The 25184-nt window shown below is 35.2% G+C and overlaps 1 protein-coding gene across 1 annotated transcript in view; it reads right to left on the bottom strand.

The window, feature by feature from the left end:
- Positions 1 to 16207: 16207 nt before the first annotated feature.
- SNTG2 (syntrophin gamma 2) overlaps positions 16208 to 25184 on the bottom strand; it is a 126212-nt gene continuing 117235 nt past the window's right edge. The window contains exons 16-17 of the mRNA XM_085542617.1: positions 25019 to 25129; positions 16208 to 16523 (exon numbers count right to left, since the gene is read on the bottom strand). Coding sequence (XP_085398743.1) covers positions 16392 to 16523; positions 25019 to 25129 — 243 coding nt within the window. The 3' untranslated portion in view covers positions 16208 to 16391. The remainder of the gene's footprint in view (positions 16524 to 25018; positions 25130 to 25184) is intronic.

The raw sequence follows: 25184 nt of genomic DNA, 5'->3' as shown, positions 1-25184 counted from the left end.
AAATTAACTGTGCAGAAAATAGCTCCCTTTAGGGGGAAAAAAAATCAGGAAGATTAAAACAAGCAACAATCAATATTAAAAAAAAGAAAAGAATAAATGTTATTACCTCGAAATTAGCCACTGTCTAAACACTTCGGCTGCAGTTGAAATAAAAGTATTTTTTCCCAATCAGCAGGAAGTTTCTTCTCTTTTGGACTGAATGGCAGAAAATAATTCAGATCTGAAGTTCCAAGCATGAAAGAAAACTAAGCAGCTTAAATAGTTAATATAATTTAGTGCCAAACAATTACATCTATTGCCACGAGAAGCAAAATTTACTACCATGGGGAGATGAAAAAGTTCAGTATGTCGATATGTCACAGTAAAGCACAATATAAACTGCCTGTAAATGAGACCTTCCATGCAGCTCTGCATTTTGCATCACAGCGCTATTGGATGAAGAACGAGTGATTCCTCTGGAATGGAGCTCAGGATTACACCTTCCCAGCTGAGAGCCCTGACTGCTGGATTACACAGTTCTTCAGCAGGAAGTCAGTGCTGCCTTTTGAGATGGAGAAGTCTGCTACCACATTGCTTCCAGGGGCTTGGGAGTATGCTGAGTCAACAAAGAGAGGTTGCTTAAAAAAAGTACGTGCATCCTCTTGCCACCTGCTCTCCCTTAGCTGTGCTTCATGCAGTGACCTGGCATGCTGATGGTACCCCTTTCAGAGCTCACTGAAGCTGAAATCCAGACTGTGAGCTATGTGGTTAGCAAGTATATTGGTGCCTCTTCCAAGCAAGTAGCCCTCAGCAGAGAAGGTAGATAGGAACATTAGGGTACTTCAATTCACGACTTAGAGATTTTTAACATCTTACCTCCATATAGGTTGCCATTGGTATTAACACAGAAAGAAAGCTTGCTTCCATTACTAGCACATACTGTTTTCCTTTTAGTTTCAATGTAATATTTATTTTTCATTCAGAACGTGTTATTTTCTTGAAATGCTGTTATTTCTTTCAGGAAGAATATCTCTCTACAATTAATCACCACAGAAGGTCAATGATTCAATTGTTAACAAAATTAAAATAATCTGTATGGTGGTAAGAGTAGGAAAAAAAGTTTATGAAACACTTCTGAAGTCTTTTTTTTTTTTTTTTTTTCCCCTCAAACAGCTGTTCCATAGTGTCAACAGTGAACAGTGATTCTTATGCTTTGAATATTTTCAGTATAGTTTTCTTTTTGTTAGATGTATGCTACATTTTTCATCTGTTAGGACAGCAAGCATCAGTATACTAGAAATCTCTAATTAGAAATGAAAATTCTGCTAAGATTTGAAAGCTGTTGACATGTTGCTGTTTAGTACCACTGGGTTCAGAACTTCACTGCTAACTTTGCACTGAAAAAATACAATATACATTGTGGTCATGATGTCTCAGCAAATCTCAGCTGTATGTTTAAACCACGGATGTCCAAACTTGTGCCTGGGCCAAAATTAGTGAAGAGGAATGGTCTTGGGCTGCATGCAGAATAGACAATATAGTTAATGTATATAAGCAACAAAACCTCTTTTAATTTTTTGTATTTTTTTTGTATTTTTTTTTTTTTAACATAAAACTAAGTGAGCAACAAACCCATAAAACTAGCAAGTTGGACACTTATATTAAACCATGGGAAGTGGGAGTGTTTCTGATTCCTTATAGACCATGCCAAAACCTGACTTTACCTTGTAATGTATCCCTCCCTCCATCTTGATCCCCACTTGATCCCATCTTGATCTCCACTGCCCTTCAAGGCTGGTGGAAGCTGGAGGAAGTTCCCTCTCATTGATCAGGAGAAGGACTTCTTCGTGGATCAAGGATTGTACATAGCCTACATCAAGGAAACCAGGCAAAGCCAAAGATGATTTATTAAATTAAAAGTGATGTGACTTAGTCCTTTACTGATCCAATTACAAATCTTTTGTCTCATGTAGCCCACCAAATTAGTGATGATATATAAACCCGTAGTAACCACTAAGAAATTCCTTCTACTTATTTACAAATGACAAAAAGCCATGATGAGCAATAAATTATTTATTCAAAAACAACTATACAAAATAACACTTCTGGAGATTAACACTTTTACATTTCTTTAAAGTGCATCTCTTCATTGCTACAGTTTTTGATTTACTAATTTACATTGTACATTCATCATCTGTAAAAAAAATAATTGGTGAATATTTTTCCAGTTGGATGTTTGTATCATTGACAGGGAGCACAGATTCCATTATAGAAATCGCTTCTGAAGTGTGTACATATACAAACTATTCATAATCAGAAGACAGCACTGTGACAATAGAGTATCACTAGAAAGTGAAATTACAGTATACTGTACGACAACAGGTTCTCTTATAAAAGATTATGTAAAAGTGCAAAATATATACACCCTGCCTTTGTATTACTTCCTAGTTTAATCTTTAATACTTATTAAATCTTGTTTTGACTTCCTGAACTGAAGAAAATATTACAGTAATTTTACACTATGTACTACATTCATGCACATGTTCCAAGGCTGTATTTATTTAAAAAAAAAAAAAAAAAAGCAAAGCTTCACACACAAAAAATACTTTTACTAAAAACGTACCAAGTAAAATGTAACAAAACATGTCATGAATGTAAGTTTAGATGTGAAGTATTATAATCATGAATAAATCTTGTTAATTTTTTTTTTTTTTTTTTTTGGTCTGTCAGTTATAGGATTGTAAATATCTCCAAGTGCAGCCCACGAAGATGGCCGAATTTATTTCATCATTTTGTTCTGTGGTATTTTGGCCCTCAGTTCTTTCCAGTACACTGGATAAAAATCTATAATTTGCAGATAATCTAAAAAAACCCCCACATTTAATTGCCACATAGCCAATACGAATGACATTCAAACAGTCCCTATGTGCCTATATGGAATTTTAATATGCATTAGGTTAGGCTCTATTATGATCTATTAAATATTTTAATATACTTTTAGTTTAGAGCTAGTGTACTTTGAGGAAATACTTAATAACATATAATTATTGCTTGCCATAAGTAAACTAATTAAAATATTTTTCTTAAAAAAGAAACTGCACATTTATTTTGTGTAAAGTTTAAAACAGAAAACCTTGTGTTGATGATCTAGTGTAGCTCACTTCACTTTATTATTATTATTTTTTCCCTGTACCAGAGAATTCAATAACTTGATCTTTTAAAATTTATGTCATTTCCTGGAAGATGATCTTTCCTATCAGTAAGGAAAAATTTACAGGCTGGAAGTGAAAATGAATGGCATTTGTGTGGATAAACTTGAGTGCTTATATCACCATTAATGACTTACTCCTAGACAGTTTGCATTCTTAGGGAATTGCAATGATGGCCAGTAATTTTCAAAAGCATTGGTCTGAAAGTGCCTCAAGGAATTTCCTATAAAGTGTCTAAAATATTAATATCTTTGCCTGAGAAAAAAGAAAGCATTCGAAATAATATCTGAAACACAAATGTTTTTCAGTGAAATGGATCTTTCAGTGTATGCAGCAATCAGCCTGTTGGGGTCCTTGGCAACCTGGTCTAGTACCAGATCTGGAGGTTGGAGACCCTGACTGTGGCAGCGGGGTTGGAGCTTGATGATCCTTGGGGTCCCATCCAACCCAACCCAAGCCATTCACTGATACTACGATACTGTGCTGAGGAAACGCTTCATTATGGAGCACAAACAAACTCGAGATAGCACTGTTGGTGATATTAGCAGTCAGGAGAAAAGTGTTAATTCTTCACACTTCACTTCTACAAATGTGCTTTTTCATGTTTCCTCCAAGAAATAAAAATCACTTTTTACTTTTGATAGTAAAACAAGCCACATAGTTCACACTGTTCATCTTGGGAAGGAAATTCACCCAGTTGTAATACATGACTCTGGTACAAATGGAGCTTTCCACCCAAACTGAACAAATTTACTGTGCTTTTTGATGTGGAAAATATTGGAAACATGCAGGAACGTTGTTAGTACAAATTTCAGGGATACATTACAGTAACAAATTTTCTAAGATAAAGAAAACTCATTTAGTTTTCCCCTGCATTTACTAGCCACTTTCACAAATAATAATGCCATCTCCTACTTTTTATAGTTAAATGAAACCCGAGCACACTGAGAACTTTAAGTCCCCTTAATTTAAAATCATCACTGATTTACCACCTAATCCATTAGTAATGGTTCAGTTGAAAATGGACTAATAGTGGATGGAAATACTGTGGAAAAAATGAAGAAATATTGAATTAAAATAACACATAGATCCTTTTGCAGAAAATTTCATTCATTTTCTTGGATTTTCCAGTAGTAATCAAGGCAAAAACATAAATTGCTTTTGTCTTCTTCCTCTTCACATGATCATATAAAGATAATGCCATAGCCATAAACAATCGATCTCCTATATACACTAGATGGTGTCAAGTTAAAGGAACATTTTAAAGTAAATAGTATTTTGTATGTCAATGCAAAAAAAACTGGACAAATAGGAAAATCAGCCACCTCTCATTTCTAGTACTTCCAGTGCTATCAGAAAACTCTATGGAGCTAAACTCCTATTTCTTTCTGACTCTGAGAGGTTTAAGTATTCTAAAATATTGGCTCAAAATGAAGAAATCAGGATAAACATTTAACAGAATGTAATTTTTGGTTTCTAGGTGAAATAGATGAAAGGCACTAGTCCAAAAAAACAAACCCAAAACACAGAAATAAACAACATTATAATCACTAACAAAAACCGAGGAAGCTGATGTGGGTGAACAAATAGAGCAAACAGCAAAAATAGATCTAGTGAATATGCATCAGCTGCAGGGCGAGCAAATGCAAAGGGCTGAGTTGGGAAAGCTTGCAGTGACCACCAGGGATCCAACCTCTTAGAGAATGTAATTTTGTTTGCCAGGGGAATGCTAATAATGCCTCCCCAAATGGATGGATGATACTACAACCTGGGTAGCTGGATAATGAGGTATACATTTACATGCTTTAAGAAAGTACTTACATTTGCAATATCTCTCAGTAACACAACAAGTATTTAAAAAAGCTCAAAAGATTTCACTTCCTCTGTCAGGTCTGCTCTTATTGAATAACTGAACACTATTTCTTATCATGCTACATATGGAATCCATGTGTAATTTTCTTTTTCTGCTCTTTACATTTTTGTGATCGTCTACTCTCCCTACTCTGGCCAGCTTAGCAGTGCCTCACAACACACTCAGCATATACCCAAGCATCTGGCTGCATCAGCTCCAGTGGAGCTCAATAGCTTGCATTTCTTTATGTTTATTTTGTGTCTCTTTCATTTAAGAAAATCCTTTTACAGTTCAAATATTTTCCATCATTGAATTCATTAAAAAAAACTTCTAAGCATCAGTGATCTTTATGGGACCGACTGTGGAGTCCTGCTCTTTGTTATGAACACTTCATACATCTATAGCACACAAAAAAAAAAAAAACAACACAAAAACCAGTGCTTGAACATAAATATGTTCAAGTCAGAAGTATTTATGTATGCTTTGTCAAAGCTTCGTGGTCTACTGACAAGTGCCTCATGAATGCACTTATCCCATTTACACAATGGAATTACTTAGTTAAATGTTTGAAACTAAATGGCATGTCATTCTAGATGAAGTGCATTTGTCTCTCACAACCAGCCTAATTTTGCTTGAACACTTTGGACAAAAGAAAACGGCAAATTTAGAACTTCCCAAGGTAGTCTGTCATTCCAAACTCTGTGTGATTAGGCACCATTCTCAAACTGGAAAAAAAAACAAAACACAACACCTCTGGTGATTGTAGTGATTATAACAGTGACAAGGTGAGGAAGCACAGCTGAAACTGTGGAATGATACAGAAGCAAGACAATTAAAGAACACAAAGTGGAGAATTAGATGTCTCCCACTTCTAGTACCTCCTGACAGTGAATTACTTGAGGAATATACTGCTGTTTCCTACATTTAAATACAGTTCCTGGTCTCCAGTCCTTTTGTATTTGCACTCCCTCTCCAGGAAGTCTATAATATGTTATTGACAGTGTTTTACTGAATAGCCTGAAGAACTAGATGCTACAGAAAAATACATTGGACAAAAGGTCTCTCCTGCAGGTTCTCCTGTGCTTTACTGTAACACATCTATCGCCACCAATATTGTTTGTGCTACATGAAGCACTGAATAAGTCACTGTGCCTTTTCCACTTCAAATGATCTGTTCATCAAACCATTTCCTGCTCAGCCTGCCACTACTTACATTTGTGCAGGGACAATTGAATCTGCCCTCTAGAGCTATTACAGCGACATCAAGTTTCCTTTTCCTCACTGAATTTCAGCAGAACACTATTTACTGAAGTGATTCATTTTATGACAGAGAACAAGGGGCTCAGCAGTCTCCAGTGCACCTTTTACTGCTGGGCACTGAAATGCCTCTGTGCATACAGGAGGCTGCAGCTAAGGTCACACTTGTGATTACTCTGAATACAACCACAAAGCCATTTAGCATGAACTTAAAGAAAGAAACGTCAATCAGTGATGCAACTGATCAGTCAGCTGCATCGAATGACCTTTCATATTTGAAAATGTTGTGCCATTATAGTTTAAAGACTGACTTTCCTATCGTGCTTAAATATGCTGCAAAGAGTACAAAACAAATGAGTTAATTCAATACAACTTAGGAAAAAATCGACAGTTTTTAATAGAGTTTTCAAGTGCATCATTTGTGCTTATTTTCTTCTCTAAATGCAGATTCTCAGGTATGCTTTTGTTACTCTAAGAGTACTTTGCAGAAATTTCTTTGTTTCAAAAAATGCTAATAGTTGGAAGGGACCTCTGGAGATCTAAACCTTGCTAAAGCAGATCCCTACAGTAGTTCTCAGTGTAAATAATCCAGGTTGGTCTTTAATATCTCCAGAGAAGGAGACTCCACATATTTCTATATTCTTAATTTTATTTCAAACCCACCCCTGAAGCACGTTTCCAATTTGGTTAATCTATTTGACCTCAGAAGTCAAAGGATGTATTCACTGACAAACAAACAGGTAATCAGCCTATTATAGCCTAATGACTTCCACTCATGAGCTTAGACACAGCAATCGTTTGCAAGTATGCTCCTAGCCCATTGCAGATATAAACATGCTCAGTAAACAATCACAAAGGTCTAGGAACATGAAATGAATGACTGAGTAGATGGCTTCGTATTCAGCATTTTTAATTATTAGAATTGTGTGGGGAAATCTAAATAATCACAACTAATTAGAAAGGTGTGATGATTTTTTCTCACTTCAAGACCTGCTCATTGCAAGAGAGGAGTTAGGGATTCATGTTACTCAGAATGAACCACTGTGGATGTTTTGCAGCCTGGTCTCCTATGGCCTTTGTATCCTTTTTGTGAGTGTCATCATGTCTGTGTTTTTCGCTAGCTGGAGATTGTTCTCTGTTGGGAAATCTTACAGTCTGCAAACGCACTGCAAATAGCTCACAATGACTGCAGGTGTGCCATACTGTTAGGTGTTAGAGTTCAGCTTTTTAAATCTTGCATAAGAGGTCTGTCTATTTATTTATTTAAGCACTGAATCACTGGGAAAATTCTTACTCAGTATTTGATCCTGGACTTTTGCTTTTCTAGGTTTTGAAAATCTTAATTGGACTCAAGATTGTAGTTCCTCTACAGTTTGGGTAAGTTCTTAATACGATGAAGCCATTACATTTCCAGTACTGCAATATTTTGTCTTTTCTATGTAAGAAGAATATTGCTTGTATTTGCAATGTTTGATGAAACATCAATTCCTTCAGTTTCAATTGTACATTGACTTCACACTAATTAAACTATGTCTGCGTGCACTCCCAGCAATTTTCAAAGTCTGAGATGTCAAAAACTAGTGAATACTGAGCTGCCCTATGAAAACACTTATGGCTCTTTTTTCATGCAGCTTGAACTCCAAGCGTCTGAATTTGAAGCAGATGTTTTCATGCCACAGAGACATAACCAGTCCCATTTATCTTCTAGAAAATGCTGCTTTTGCTTTGAAAATCAAGTTAAAAGAAGGAATGTAGGAATATGAAGAGCAGGATTCAGCGCTCCATTAAAATTTTCAAAATCTGACTTTTATTTATTTTTGTCAACAAAAAAAAAAGAATGTAGTGAAACAACAAAAAATAAAAAAATAAATCAATGAAGCAAGTTGTTTTAGAACAACTCCAGAAAGTTTCTCCAAGCTGCTGAAGTTTTGTGAGGTTTTTTTTTTCATATCAACAGATGGGAATCTAAATAGAAAAGAACAAAGGTTGATTGATTTCTTTGGAAAGTAGTACAACAAATGAACATACAATCATTCAGAAAAATGACCTGAAAAGAAGTGGGAAATGGTGTGATAACTCAAAGAGAAATGTATAATGCAGATAAATATGGGGGGGGAGGAAGAAAAAGAAAAAAGAAAAAAAGAAGAAGCAATTGATTAATAAGCATGAAGGAAAACTGGGGCCGATTATTACTCAAAGTTTTACATGTGTTTTCAGCTAAAATACTTATGCAAGCAGTTTGACAAGTTGTGCAGCTGCGGATGGTGGACAAAATATTGTGCTTTTTTGTAAAAGAATATTGAAGAATATTAAAAATAATATTAAAAAGCACCTGAAACACATCTATTTGCTCATATTGTTAGGAAAAGAATATCAGTTGCATCAACAATAGGGCCCTGTCCAACCTGGTCTCGAACACTTCCAAGGACGGGGCATCCACAACCTCCCTGGGCAGCCTGTTCCAGGGCCTAACCACTCTCCTAGTGAAGAACATCCCCCTAACATCCAACCTAAATCTTCCCTCTTTTAACTTAAAATCATTTCCCCGTGTCCTGCTATTGTCAGCCCTTTCGAAGAGTTTACTCCCCTCCTGGGAGTAAGTTCCCTTCAGGTATTGAAAGGCTGCAATGAGGTCATCCCGCAACCTTCTCTTCTCTAGGCTGAACAAGCCCAACTCCCCTCAGCCTGTCCTCATAGGGGAGGTGCTCCAGCCCCCTGATCATCTTTGTGGCCCTCCTCTGGACCCTTTCCAAAATCTCCATGTCTTTTTTGTACTGAGGGCTCCACACCTGGACACAGTACTCCAGATGGGGCCTCACAAGAGCAGAGTAGAGAGGGACAATCACCTCCCTATCCCTGCTGACCACCCCTCTCCTGATGGAGCCCAGGATCCCATTTGCTTTCCGGGCTGCCAGAGCGCACTGCTGGCTCATGTTAAGTTTCTCATCTATCAGGACCCCCAGGTCTTTCTCTGCTGAGCTGCTCTCAAGGACAACTCCTCCCAGGCTGTACAGGTGCCTGGGGTTCTTCCGGCCCAAGTGCAAAACCTTGCACTTTGCCGTGTTGAACCTCATTAGGTTCACCTGAGCCCAGCTTTCCAGCCTGTCAAGGTCCCTCTGAATGGCATCCGTTCCCTCCACCATATCGACTGCACCACTCAGCTTGGTGTTATTAGCAAACTTGCTGAGGGTGCACTCCATTCCCTCATCGATGTCATTAATAAAGATGTTAAAGAGCACTGGTCCCAAGACAGACCCTTGAGGGACACCGCTTGTTACCTGCCTCCACCTGGACATAGAGCCATTGAACACCACCCTCTGTCTGCGGCCTTTCAACCAATTCCTTATCCATCTAGTTGTCCACCCATCAAATCCACTTCCCTCCAATTTGGAGATGAAGATGTGATGGGGGACCATGTCAAAGGCCTTGCTCAGGTCCAGAAGGGAGTGTTGGAGCTTCATGATCCTTGAGGTCCCTTCCAACCTGTGATTCTGTAAATGGCGGCTACTGTTGAGTGCTGTATACCAATTATCAAGGAAAAATATACTGCTCATCCTAGAATATACCAGACAAGAAAGGAGCATGGTGCAAGATTTTCCAAGAGAAAAACCCATAAAAGTTCTACAAACAAGTCTTTTAAAAAAGATTCATAAAGTGAATTGCTCCATAAAAGGAAAAGAGAATTCTCATTTACATCCTTTTCATATGAGCTCTCACAAACTATGACTTATGGGGGTGTTTTACAATTGTAATTGCAAATTTTCCTCTACATGATATAAAACAGTGTTTAAGAAATGTGTTAAGAGAAATGTATTAAAATGAAATGCAAAAAATCTTAAATAAATAGAAATAGTTTATGTGGCAAGAGAAGACATTAAGAGTATCTGGCACTGTAGAAAATTACTTCTTTTGGATGAAAAAGATTCTGATTTAAATACTACAACATTTAAGAATGCTTTGAGGTCTTTTTAAAACTAACGATCTAAAACAAACTCAGGGAATAAATATCAGGGTTGGGAAGAAGTTAATTCTATATAAGTTATAATTACCATATACTCAGAATTTGGGACTGCCATAAGACAGTACTCTCTCCTACAGTATAGAGTAGCATATAGTAAATTAATACTTAGAACCTTACAGTGCCTTGATCCAAAGAAAGGTGAAAGGCAAATGAAGTACGAAACGTTTTTTGATCCAGTTCCAATTCCTTCCACCTTGCTATGAATATTCTAGTGATGGGGAGAAATAAATCTGCAATAATGCTAAAAATGATGATAAAAACATAATTTGCTGATATGAAGAACTAAAGCCATGAAGTGGTTTTGACATTCAACCCTGCAGATGTTTTAGTTACTACATTTCCTGCTTCTTCCTGAGTGCATTTGTTTCTTCATTTGAGGACTACGAAAGGTCAAGCGTACACAGAATACCAAGATGCAAAGTGTGCTACTAAGCGCTGGGAGTTTTGTGGTAGTCACCGTGCTTTCAGTAATAGACAATTGAGGGAAAACAGTACCTTTGCTTCAAAATCTCTTTACAGTATAGACTAAAGCTAGAACCCAAGACAAATGCAAGCCACAGTGCTTCCCAAAGTCTTGGTGCAAAAAGTTTATGGAACATTTTTTTTTCCCCCCTGTTTTATCCAACAACAAAATAATCTGTCTAAACATATTGGTTCAGCAAAGGATTTCTGCTTTAAAACAGGGAAACTTTTATCCCTAAAGCCAATTAAATATTCACATTAAATCTGCTGGGGAATATTTATCCAGCTTCTGTGCAATAAGAAAACAGTGAGCTGATAATGTAATCTGCTTATGTATGATTTAGGATATACTAAAGGGCAGTAATTTAGTTCAGTTCTGAATGCTAATTGAACAAAGTGCTTAAAGACACAGTAAAAATATATATATATGTTTTATGAGTAGCTTGATGTTACAAGAGCCAATGTACCCCTTGGGATATAGAACCAGTCTACAAATTAACACAATTTTTACTGCCTCATTTTAGAAATACTTTATACTAAGCATTAGGTAGTAAGTGCTGGGTGGAAAAAAAAGACTGTTTTTTCCCTCTCTTCCTTCCTCATTGCTCCTTGCCTTTTGGGCTGATTGATGGAGAAAGATGAATACCCTTTCAGAACATGATTCAGTCAGCTGGTTTTTGGCCTTCAGAGCAAGTGGGAAGAAAGCACTCGTTGCCACTTACAATTTCTCTCCAGTGATTATAGAGTTGAGTGCAGCTCATCAGCAGAGACTAGATAACTAATTTCTACAAAAATTCATTAATAAACACTGAGTATGATAAACATCGAGTATGATCATATTTGAAGAATGTAAGAATCTGGAGGCTTCATACACTATAAACATGTCAAATAATATTCCAATAACAGCTTGTAACTCAGAAAGAAAAATAAAGTCATTTCCACATTTAACTTCTTTTCCCTGTTTGGTATTCTGACAATTCTACAGATCTACAACAGTCACAATCAGCTAAGCATTAAATAAAGAAAGAATGAAGCACTCTCAAAGCTCTAACAGTATTAAGAAATGTATGAACATTACACATCTTTTCATCCAATTGTTCTATTATTTTCATCCAACTCTTGTAAATCCAATTTCTAGTAAAAAATGAATTTCTTCTTTAAAAAACAACCAACGAGCACCACCAGTAAATATCTCTAGTCCCTTCACTAACAGAATTTCCTTCTTGTATCCTCACACTCTCTAGAAATTAAAAGCTTTTGGCTTGTAATACTTTCCCTACATATTACCACTGCGGGGTTTACAAGAGCAGAAAGCTCTTTTGCAACTAAGTCTTTTATGCCGCTCTGACCTTTCGGCCACTCTCAGTTCCCAGTGTAATGAGACTTAAAGGATATATCATATTTCTTCCTTAAAAAAGGAGAAAAAAATGTATTAAAAAAGAACATATGATACATCTAGACTAGAGGTCTGGAAGCGTCAATACCTGCATAACTGCAATTTTTACAAGGCGCCATGAAAGCCTTTCCAATTGAAAGGTTATAACTTCCAGTCCAATAAGAGGAGTTTGATTTCTCATTCAAAAGTCAGCAGCTTTTCTGAAAAATTAAATCCTTTTATTGACAATGTAGGCAGCTGTGGATCAAGACAATGTTAGAAAACTTTTTCTTCTTCCTGTCTGAGTTATTTAAAATAGCATATCTTTTTCTGATTTTTCAGATTAAGTCCTGTTTAAGTCACTGGGAGTCTGTTCCTAAACAGCAGTGGATTTTGGCTTAAGTCCACGGTTTTTAATCAATTTAAATTCAATGAAAAGATTTCACTTGTCAAATTCTTCTGGTTGAACCAGGATAAAATACATTTTCAATTAAATCTTGCATGCTACACAAGTACTTTTTGTGCTTTCTAATATAGCCTTTTACTTCATATGAGATAATCTCTTCTCAGAATGCTTCAACACACAAGTACCTAAATGGTTTTGAAGTATACCTTAATAGGCATATGGGTTAGATAGTTGATTTTATAAATAAATGATACATTTAACATTGTCTTTTAAAGTTCCCTATGCAGCAACCATATCTCAATGATTATCACTGTGAAATAGAAGTACACTGAAAGAACAATTTCTCTTTGAAATGCATGTGATAGTTACTTTCAGCTTGCCTGCGTGAGTAAAGAGACCTTCAAGACTGCATAGTCTGTCCATTAGTCTATCCTTGCCCTTCCTCAAGTTTTGCAATGCTTTGATCTTCTCATGCATTGGAAAGACAGACAGAAATCACCAAATCTCTTCAACTCTCAAAAACATGTGCAGGAAAGAAAATAATTCCTTCTTAATATCCATCCTCTTTGACCTTAGAAGCTTACAGGAGGACCTGGGCAGACTACACTGAACCAAAACTCATCTCGAGTAGATCAAGTTGACATACCAGAGAAAATACATACTTTTCTATCTGTTGCCACAGGCACAAGCAGCATGTGGAGGCAACTCAGAACTCACATTCAGTCTCCTTTCATGGAAGGACAGAAATGGCTCTTCTCCCGGTGGAGGTTTCCAAGGCAGAACCCTGAATGCAGGAGCATTTCTTTCAAATAAAAGAATGCCAACTCCTCAGCATCAAGACACTATGTGTTGGGCTTTAGCTGGTGTGCAAACTTCACTGTCTTAGATAATCTTGTTCAACAGAAAGCAGAAAAACTACATTGGAACTAAACTCTCTTCACTATGATATTGAGGGGAGTGGGGAAGTGCCACAAAATATCTTCAACAGAAGCAGTTATGGTAGTCTCCTTCTAAGATGTTACTTAAGAATTAATGTAGTTCAGATAGAAAACAGGTTGTAGATTTGGGATTGTAATGTCTGTTAGTGTTTATCTTCACTACCCCACACAGATAATAATATAATAATTGTAATAAGTTTCAGGACTACTGGCACAAGTGTGGCTATCACTCTGAAACACTCATTGTTTCTTAAGATCTTAGAGAAAAAAGAACTAAGTTGGATTTCCTGAACTTGAGCTTTGGCTGGTTCAGCACAGCCACCATATTTATATTGCTGTTCTATGCTTTAATTATAAGCAAAAAATAAAAAAGGAAGGTTACATGCAGGGGTGAGATTTTATAGTAGCATCTAAATTTAAAACTGAAAACATGAGGGCTCATTTTCTACACCTAAAGACATCTGGCATGGTGTAGACCCATCATATCTAGTAAACTCTCTGGTATTTTAAGCCGGGTAGCACAACAGAGCCACTCACTGGGAATAGACCTGAGCTCACTCCGCTCATAATTGTGCACAGGAATTTTTCCATAGATTTTAATTAATTTTGATCAAAGAATGCCAGGATCTGGATTAATAAATCAATAGCATTGTTCAAGTCCAATACCCTAGTCCATGCCATAGTGATAATTATTTTATACGGCAGTGATATACCTCTCTCTGTTTTAAATTCCTGGCACTAGACATTCACTCAATATCATATCTGCTAATGGAAAGACATTTGGAAAGATAAGCTGTGCTTTTCATTACACTTAAAATATACTTATAACATTGTCTAGATGCCTGATCGTAGTCTTGGTGCAGTGGTAACTAGTACATTCTTCCACTCCAGTTACAAGTTCGGCCATGCTAGTGATTAAGTTTGTACATAAGAGAATAAAAGTAAAACAGGAAGCTTTCCATCATGCTTCAACCTACACTTACTTTGTTATCTGTAATTTTTCACACTAATAATTGAGAATTGACTATAAGAAAGCCTTTTGTTTTTTAAGTTGTGAATGTTAAAATCTCAGTATACATATAAAGCTGAAAATTAAAAGATTTTTTTGAATAAAAGTATGTTTGAGAGCAACAATTTTTGATTATTTTAGACATAAAATTGAGATGATCTTTGTTAAAAATACTATAACGATTATTAAAATTTATTTACAATTAATAAAAATACTGTTTAGCTTTTCTAAGAAACGTTCTAAATGGAGTTAGCTATTCTACTATACCTCCTTGCAAACATTAGATCTGTAAACAACAATGGAATTGCAAATAGCATCCCTAACATTTAAATTAATTTCTTTCAAGATACCACTGTGCAGCAGGCAATCTTTGTGGTAGGATCAAATCACCAACTATAAGGACTTTATTTGTGCCTATTTTTAGGTGAGCAGATAAGCATTTCTTTAAGATCAGTGCCCAAGGCTCCATTGCTGTTTTTCAAGACAGTCGCCTGCCTTAAGACAGAGGTGGAGCCTCTCTAATTAAATTCAGACAGTGAAGTTAGGTAAAAAGACTCCTCATCTGAGAGCTTTTAAGGGCACCTATCTACTTTCCTTAGTATACACTGATTTTAGGCTTTCATTCTATCAGGACACTTTCTTAGACAACTAAAATGTAGAAAAATGTTTGATTACTTTGATCCATATGCTTTGTATACATTGCCTAATTTTTAATTTTTATTTCTTCCACTTCTTAAAAAATCATAATATTGCATGATGTTGCCTCAAAACTACAGTTGAAAACAACTGAGATTTTTATCACAGAAGCCTTGAATACAAGTTATTACTTATCCCTACAAATAAAATGTCTTCTTTCAATAATTTTTAATATCAGGAAGCATTATCTGTGCAAATAAGAAAGTGATCAAGCCAAAAAATAGACCCATATCCTGTTTTCACTTGTGTTTAAGCATATATGTAAGACAGGGCTAGAGGGGTGTGTTGGGGGGAGGGGGAGGGGGTGGTGGGGAAGGTGGATGGGCCAGAAAATACTTCACATTCATTCCACTAAGAGCATTTTCTGCCAAAGAAGTTACAGAGCAACACATTGGTGGTTACTGTTAAGGGAATCTACGAGTGATGTGTATTCACTCGTAGGATTAACGGAAACTTTATTGAAAGATGAGAAAATCCTACGACAAGTTTTCTACAACTCAGTGCCTATAGTTAGGCTCTGTAGCTTAGAACAAAGCTCTTCAGTTGATCTAGCAAGGCATTTAGATGCATACTTAACATTACATTCTGCATACGCTTAGGCTACATAATGAGGCCAGAATCAAGTATGGGCTTGAATCTTTCCCTTAATCTGAGATCGAGTACTTTGTGTTATGCCAGATCTAACTCTCTGGCCTCAAAAACACTGGACCAAAGAACTATAAATTTTCAAACGCATCGAAGCAAGATGAAAGTGCAATATTGTAGTTTTCTAAAATAATTAGTTCTTGTTATTGAGGGTTGTAGAAATTGTCTTTCCGTCCAACAGTTTTCAAAATACACTTAAAAATCCTAATCTTTGGACATACATTTTCAAATGTTAGCCTGTGTTTTTATCTAATATTTGGGGTATGCATGACCATGAGAACAGAAATTGAAATGACACTAAAGATGTTACTGAATGAATATCTGCTCAGAATATTAGATTAGTGCTGAAGACAACAAACTGATTCAGTTTGATTTAATATTTGTTAACTCATAGATTCAAAATGTTAAACAGATTGTGAAAACTGTTAACATTACAGATAACACAACTATAGACTTAGAAAATCACAAAGTTGCAATATTGTGCATGAAATAACTACTTTCTTTAAGAAAATAATTTATTTGCCATAGTCACAACATTTATATCAGTTACTGTACATATATTTTCTTGCAATACTCTGGCTGTCTATGAATACTGGATCCACAGATGCCACTTTTGCAGCTATAAAGGAGTGAATACAGTGTAAAACTGCTGTCAGATCCTGAAATTCAAGTTCCTGAAAAAGAAAGCAAGAGAAAAATAAAGAAACACAAATTCATATTCAGGTTAATAAACATTTGACATGAATACAGAAATGACTCACTAGTCAACAACAATGAACTTAAAATGCAAATCTGAACATTTGTAAGGAACTGTAATCTTAAATGTGCTAAGAGTAAAAGTTGCATACCCACAGCTCATTCACAGGCATTGCAGTATGTAAATTTAGTTTTCATCCTCTGTTGCTTTACTGTTTACAATTCCCTCAGTTTAGACAATCAAAACATTCAACTTGCAAGAATGTTCATCAATGACATCACCCCATGTTTTAAAATATTTGAAAATTTAAAGATGCAGTTTCAGGACCCATTCAAGACTGTTTCCCAGTCTTCTCGGAGAGAAATGATGTTCTCACACATTGACAAAAAACATAAAATAGAAAGCACATTCAATTTACATTATAGCAATATTTGTAGATGCTGCAACCAGACATTTTGTATGGTTTTGGGAGAAAGCAGGTTTCAACATTACATTAATTTAATGTAATGGTTATAAAACAACATATCAGGAAATATTCTGTTTATTTTAACATGAAAATTTAAGCACTTCTGCTTTTCATGTCACAGTACTGTATGGTATTTGCTAAACAAAAATAGCCTCAGACAGAATATCTGGAGTTCATTCCTGTTCAGGTAAAGATAGCTTTTACACCACTTTTCAGTTGAAGTTCACATATTTACTTAATAGGAATGGTGTTACTCCTGTACAGTTTGCACTGAAAGATTTTTGACATTAGAGATTTAATTTTCCATCATGGAGTTATTATTTGTCCAGTATCTCTTCTTATACCACTTACATTTCTCCTCTGATTAAGCTCTTCCCACCAGATAGAAGAATCTTTAACACATGCGTGATTTTTTTTTTTGTTCTGCTTTTTTTTTTTTTTTTTTTTTTTTCTTTTTAACAGCTTTATTTTACTGGCTTTTTAGTTTGAGATAGGTTGATTCTTTCAGAAGCTGAAGATAACAAGACAGGTATCCCTGCAAACAACCTGGTAGATAAATATACTGTGCTGTAAGTAACAGCTACAGTGACAGATATTTGGATTGCATTTAATAAATATTTTACATCTCTGTACATGATAGTAATCATACTGTCTTCTATGGCAGTGAAGTATTACCAGAATGAGAGGTCACTGCATACATCACAGGCACGTAATGACTAACCTTGGTGCTGGTACACAATAAGTAATAATGTGATTTCATTACTGGAAAGCAACCTGTAAGCAATAGGTGAGATTCATGAGCCATAACAATGTTCAGGGAAAATCTGTGAATTAGTTTAGACATATTTCTTTGCTTGGTAAGTTTGTCAGGGTAACTGTACAATGTTTTGTTTTGAAAAAAAAAGTTGTATCTTGCTCAGTAGAAATAAAACCAATATGGATTTATAAAATAGACACAAATAATACGTGAGAGACCGGCCACACTATTTCCACACAATTTCCCTCTGAAACAAATGCTCACAAAAATTTTCACAGTATAAATCCTTCACCAAGAATCTGAATGACATGAACTCACTGGAGATTTTGAATTATTTTAATACATATATATTTGATTAAAATAATCAAACCCAGATGTTCATTGTTGATTTTTCTATATTGATTAGGCTGCAAATAGGGGAATGCAAATTTTACATACTTATTCTACCTCACATACTGCAGAATAAGACAAAGTCAATATTTGGCTTTCCACTACTTCATTCTGGAAATAGTTAGGGATTCTATTGGGATTGTGATTGGAGACATGGAAAATAAAAGACAGAAGAAGGACAAAGTGGCATCAAACTTCCAGCATTTGAGGGCCCTAGTTCATGATGAAGATGACTCTATCAGGATTTTTTCCAACACTTGTGCAGAATTTCTTTAAAACCTCAGGCATATACAGCTCATTATCTCAGAGATTTTATTTTCCACTAAGTAAATTTATTATTCTCAGACAAATTTAATTTCTGTTACCATCTAATTTCTCCAGCATAAGGTGACAATAAGCAACATTAATGTGCAAAAAGATTAACAGGATCATATTCAACATGCTCCCAGAATATGCTCTTTCCATCATGCTAAGTGGCCTTAGAAGTATAGTTGTTCCCTACTGAACATCCAAGGAAGCTCTCAGAAAGTCTTCACACACTGTAACTTTCAGACAGAGAAAGCTTTGGCAGCAAGCTGTCTTCCTCATAGTAATTACAGAGTGCACAGAGAAGCCTAAGAGAGCAGTGCTTTCAGCCCCTAAGTCCTGCAATGAGTATGTAAGCAAAGAGATTTATATGCATATCATATGTATAGGGTAATTTATCATCAGATAAATAATTTGATACTTTTTACTACAATGCTGAGGTTTCTGAATATGTCATTCCATGCATGTGAAGTGGATTACAAACTGCTATAGGATTTCATGCTACTTCCAGTCTCTAGACAACTAGCACAAGTTTTTCAAAATGTATTCTTGAAGATGTTGCAACCATTGTGTATCTAATTGTAAAAAGGCTGCTTTCAGAACTCCCTGGACCCATTTCCAGGCTGAACAGCCCCAGATCTCTCAGTCTGCCCATATAGGAGAGGCGTTCCATCCCTTGAATCATTTCTGTGTATCTCCTCTGAAGATGCTCTGAAAGGCCCACATCTTGCCTGCACTTCTGTGGTATACTTACTGCTATTCTTATTTAGCAGCTACGAACCCTCACATATTTTATGGAAATTACAAACTGATGCTTCCAAGATATAAAATAATAACAGACATTAAACAAACTACATTGTAATGAATACAATAAAGGTATAAGCCAACATAACTGATGGGCAGAATGTGCTGTTTATTATCATTCGTATCTAGTTTAAAAAGGAGGAAAAAAACGTAGCATTAAGGGATGTTTCTCTCAAACTTCTGGTTTTGTGTACTTGCAAGTCAACAGCTTAAGAAATAATTACCCTCAGAGAAGAAAAATCTCTCGAGAAATTATATCAAACCAGGCATTTAGGTAACCATTAATAATTGGCATTCAGTTGCCGAAGTATTCATTTGGGCCTCATATTCAAAATTAGATCTTGTTGTGGAAGAAAAATGAAGTGTAAATATTCATTAAAATCCTTAAGCACATGTAATCTTCATTTTGATTTTTGGGGAAGTAAAGAAACATTTGACATTAGATATGTCTATTGTAAAATTAATATGAAATTAATATAAACATTTTAATTAAGAAGTAGTGCCATTACTTAACTCATTATTTAGGGTTTATAAAACTTGAATGATGTACACGTGTCACAGAGGTTTGGATCTCCTGAATCACAATATTTAAAAGCAACAAATTATAAAATATGAAAGTGCTCACTTTAATCTTAGATTTGCTTCAAAATGAAAAGAAATCATTCAACAGTTTAACCTCAGGTTCTGACTACTCATTCTAACATTTAACACTTTGACCAACTACTGCCAAAGCTGTCAGAGACAAGAAGCCTTCACAAAGATATATTCACTTCCAAGCTGCACATAATTATCACGATAAGTGATCAGAGATACCTAAGAAATACTGCAGGCAGAACTTCAGGGTGCATCAGCAATATTATTTTGCTAGAGTTTTTGGATAAGAAAAGAGCAAATAGTGGAATGCCTCATCACTAAGAGATCAATCTTTTCAATACTCCTACTGCAGAATTATATGAGTTTAGAATACATACTAAGGTAGAGCAGTCCCTCCTGCGTACCTCAGAGATGTTGTCCAATTTGCTCTGATTAATCTTTGGGACACTAATGATTTACTCTTATTTCTGTATTACATAATTTAAACATAGTTGAAATGGGCGTATAAATAACAGAACTTTGTTTTGACTGGAGACTACACTTAGAATAAGAAATACCAACTTGTTTCTCTGAAAGAACACCAATTAATTTTTTATTTATTTTTATTTTTTAAAGTAATATATTTCTTCTCATACTCATCCAGGTAGACAACTAACTGAACATTCCATTTGTCCTGTATAACCTAACTCTGTTCTTCTGCTTGTGTGATTGCTCTGTGATTAGTGTTCATTTCCTTAATCAAGATTGCCTGTTACAAGTATTTAGAACAATTTTTATATATCTAACATTTCAATAACCAAGACTACTTCAATTAATTTTATGTATCCTAATAAGTAAAATACAACAAAGATGCTAAAAGGAGGAAAGAAAGAAAGAACATGAATGGTTGTATTGAAGCTGTGTGAAGACAAGTCAGCAAAACTGCAAGTTGAGAATATTAAATATGTGCACGCTGCACTGATCTCAGTCACTATATGTACACAGACAGGTAAGAAAAATGTACATTTTGTTTTGCCCACCCACCTTTAACAGCAGGATGTATTATATGTCCTAAAGAGCTTAACAGGCCTGTTGCATTGCTACCACGCATACACTTAATTTTATTGATTATTTCTGAGAGGTACTGAATCACTATTTGAGCAAGATGTACACGAGCCTGTATTATTTAAGAGGCAGATAAAATAGACGACAGTGTTGTAACCCGTGTATTTCTTAACATCTTAAAGGACATTCATGAGTCTCCATGTTTATTAATTGTTGACAAGAGTTCAACTATTACTACTGTATTCTTCAGCATATAACTTAATTCCTTCTGATTGAAATGCTAATCATTCATTTTGGGAAAAACAAACCAAAAACAAACCAAAAAAAAAAAAAAAAACCCAAAAAACCAACAAAAAAACCAACAAAAAAAACAAGAAAACAACACTGATAGTGATATCTAGTTTGCTTTAGTGGAAATCAAAACAGAACAGGGAATTTAACTTTAGTTCTAAATTTCAGCAAGTATAGCAGGGCTTGATTACCATCTCATGGTTGAAAATAACATATATACTTATACAGCCCAGCTTGTTAAGACAGTTATAAAAACACAAAAAATAAATTATCAGCTATAGAAAGGGGTGTGAAGGCTTGTTCAGCTGTTAGGTTTTATTTATTCTCCTTTTTGCAAATGTCATTTACACAAACATAAGATAAAACGGTGCTCTTACCAATATAAGAACTAGATCCATTATGCCGAAATTAAATGTCAGATGAATTACAGCTCTAACTATGAATTGTACTTAAGTCTTTTAACAGTGTCCTACAGGAATAAGAATGAATCCAATGGCTTTTCACTGCCAGCTTCAGGGATTCCAAATGCCACTTTCTGCTATCAAATCTGGAACACTTTCAAATGTTCCATTGGCAAAAACTTTGCCAATGTACTTAAAAAAAAAAAAAAAAAAAATCTGAAATTTTTTCTGTAGATGTTTGTCTGAATGCAGCCAACTAAAGTCACCCCTTCCAGTAAATATTAAAACTAAAATCCAGCAGCAATCAGACTGACCAGTACTGTCATGCAATCAAAGTCATAACTCATGTCCACCATCATCCTTCAAATGTTTTTCAAGCTCTCAAGAACTGCCAGATTTCAGCAACAAAAGACCCATGTTAATAAAAATACAGAAGTGTGTGAGTGCTAGATTATGGTTGTTTGATGTTAGAGATCAACATTGCTGTAAATAGAGAGCTTTGTTTGCACTATTTAATTTCCATTATCTCTCAGCAGTACTAATATAGAATAAATTTTCTCTCAGTTGAAAACAGTAAATCTAAAGAAAGATACACAGTTGCTGATCTGTCCTCAATCACTCTCCTGAAACTCTCCTGTTTAAACAGAATGGATTTGCATTAAAACTGTACTGCAGTCTAATTGGAAAAGTGTATATCTGAAGTCAGTGAAGAAAGAGTACTGTATGTACTCAGACAAATATGCATGGTCATCAAGTTACATGCATAACAGTTAGAAAGGATAGGAGACAAGCAGTATATAGTAGAATGTTCCATATGGCTCACAATAGTTTAGTGACACTGACTTTTTTTTTTCTCACACTTTCTTCATTGAAATATTTGATACAAAGTTAGAAAGATACAAGGAAGAAAAGTAAGCTATGTTTCCCATCTGAGTCTGAATGAATTACTATAATATAATAATACATACATATATATTTAAGCAACCTCAGAAATTTAGTGTATTTGCCATGCTGACAAAGAATATCTACTATTAATAGAAATTTGCCAAATGTAAACTCTTTTGGCTGATATGCATCAAAGCAGTAACAAATTATTTTTAAAACTGAACTGAAGAGCAAAGGAAGATGCATTTGGCTAATAATTTATAGAAGGAGAAAAGCCATCATCTCTAGCTAGTCTCAGAAATGCAAAAATAGAATTCCCAAACATGATTTTTTCCCTCAAGAATTTAAAAGCATATACAATTAGACATAATCTGGAAAATTCTTTTGCAGTCTGAACTCTCCTATTTACTGTGAAATGAATTCAAATCATCAGTATCAAGCTTTACTTCAGATGTAGTGGAAATGACACTTCTATTATTTGGTGACATTCTCTGTTTCTGATTATTGGCAGCATTTCATCATTCAGCAACATATGGTTCTTTCAATATGCTAAGCTCAGGCAGACACTGTGCTATATTATGGTATAAGCACTGTTTATTTCATGTAATGTCTGTAATCCCAAAGTCTAAGACATAAGAAATAATAGCATTTAGAAGCGTGGTAGACATATACTTGCATATATAAGCCTAGTATCTGAAGTGGAGAGGTTGCATAGCTCTATCCCACTCCCATTGGAGTGAAACCTTAATGGGTAAACTACACTGTGCCAGAGGTACATAACAAAATGCCTATGCCTCGCTGAAAACCTGATAAATCCTCAGCTGCTTAGCTGGCCTTTAACATGTTTTCCCTGCATGTGTACATTTAGGTACATAGCTATCTACATTTCTGTATGAACCTACATATGCCATAGTTCAGTATCATTAGGACTCATTTTTATCAAATGAATAACTAATGAAAATTTCATATAAATAAACTCTTTTTTTTTTCTATTTAAAGAATAAAACTCTGCAATTAAAAACCATTAAAGTGAAAATAAAAGCTTAAGAATAAAAATGAGATTATTTACCACAGCAGGAAGAGGAACAGGGACATGTGACCAATAACACATGGATGAGCTGATGACTTAATACACAGATCCTGAAATTTAGATCGTGTTTTTCATCTGTATGCTTTTTTGCCTGACTTTTAACAAGTTACTTAAATTCTATCCGACAGATAATCATGTTTATAGTGATGATAGCAGTTCCTTTATATCTCCAAGGAATAGCATGAGAAATTAAGTGGAAATGACCTGCCACTATAGTCATATTAGTATAGTGTTGTACCTTTTCTAATATTATTGTATTTGCTATTGCAGTGTCAAGAGAGAACTGAGGTTAAGTTTTCTGGTGAAAAACTGAATAATTTATTAATATAGATGTACAAAGGAAGGCATATATTAGTTGTTTCTTTATGAGGAACAAGGATGGTTAGAGATTATCTCCTTATGGTTTTTTACAAAAACATTTTAAAGAATTAAAGGTATTATCTATGCTACCTTTGTAATATGGTCACTGTAGCAAGTTTTCACTTATAAGTCACTTTAACCTGCGTAACTCTGGGTAAAAGAGAGAATTTTCACATACAATTATATGTGTTTTTTGTTTTCATTGAGTTTTGTCTCAGTTGAAAGCTGAACTCACTCTTAGCTACCTTTTCTCTGTTATATCACATCAAAGTTACCCTCATTCCTTTCACAAATGCAGGACTGAATAATTCTCAATTCATTTATGCTTTCTTGTATTATTCAGTACTGTCATTCTTCATCAATGGTCTCTGCCTTGTTAATTCATTTCTCCAATTTTCATCCTACCCCTTAGGTTACAGTGTACCACTGTAAGAAATGTACATTCACATGTCTATCTCCAGATGATGATTCAAAGTACAATCCTGAACTAGAAACTGATGAACTTCAGTTGGGAATCTGAATCCTAAGTTTCACACCAGACCTGATAGTCACTAGAAGATACAATACATCGGTATCTCATCCTCAGTAGTGACTGGATGTTGCCGCAGCTTAATGCCAGATCTTTCAAAGCACTGAGCACTCTTGAGTCATAGTAATGAATGCACTAGATTAAGTTTCAAGAATTATTTGGCCTCTTCTGAGATTCTTTCTTTTTTTATTAAGCTAATAAATATCACACAGTATTTTATTTTATCTGTAATACTTTATCATGTATTTGCTTGAGCATGTAAGTCCCCAGTTTGCATTTAGCAGTTAAATAGATATATTTTTGTTTTACCCTCTTTAAAAGTTTTTAGACTTTACAGTATTATGCCATCAAAACACAATGCAGTAACAGATTTCTACAAATAGTGTAATAAATCTAGAGATGCTATATCAATTCTTTTCATTGTGGAGTTTCCACAGAGCAGAGGAAGAATATAGAAGCTGTGATTTGCAGTTCACTAAATGCAAGCACAGCAGTAAATGGAATTGACTGTTCCATTTCATTTTTCAATAAGCAGAAAAAGATTATGTCGCTTACCTTTGTCTCTATCTGTTTGGTGTCTGGATTCTGAAAAAGTAGCTTTACTTTTGTTTTCCCATCATCTGAGGAACCTTTGAGCTGGGAGAATTTAAACCTCCATAGTACATTCTGAAGAGAAAGAAATTTGATTAAGGACTTATTACATGGTTACCTAGAACTACAG

This window comes from Coturnix japonica, chromosome 3 (assembly GCF_054131305.1).
Source record: "Coturnix japonica strain WE chromosome 3, WE-NBRP24, whole genome shotgun sequence".
In the NCBI taxonomy this organism is placed as follows: domain Eukaryota; kingdom Metazoa; phylum Chordata; class Aves; order Galliformes; family Phasianidae; genus Coturnix; species Coturnix japonica.
This window is presented reverse-complemented; position numbering and strand designations above follow the sequence as displayed.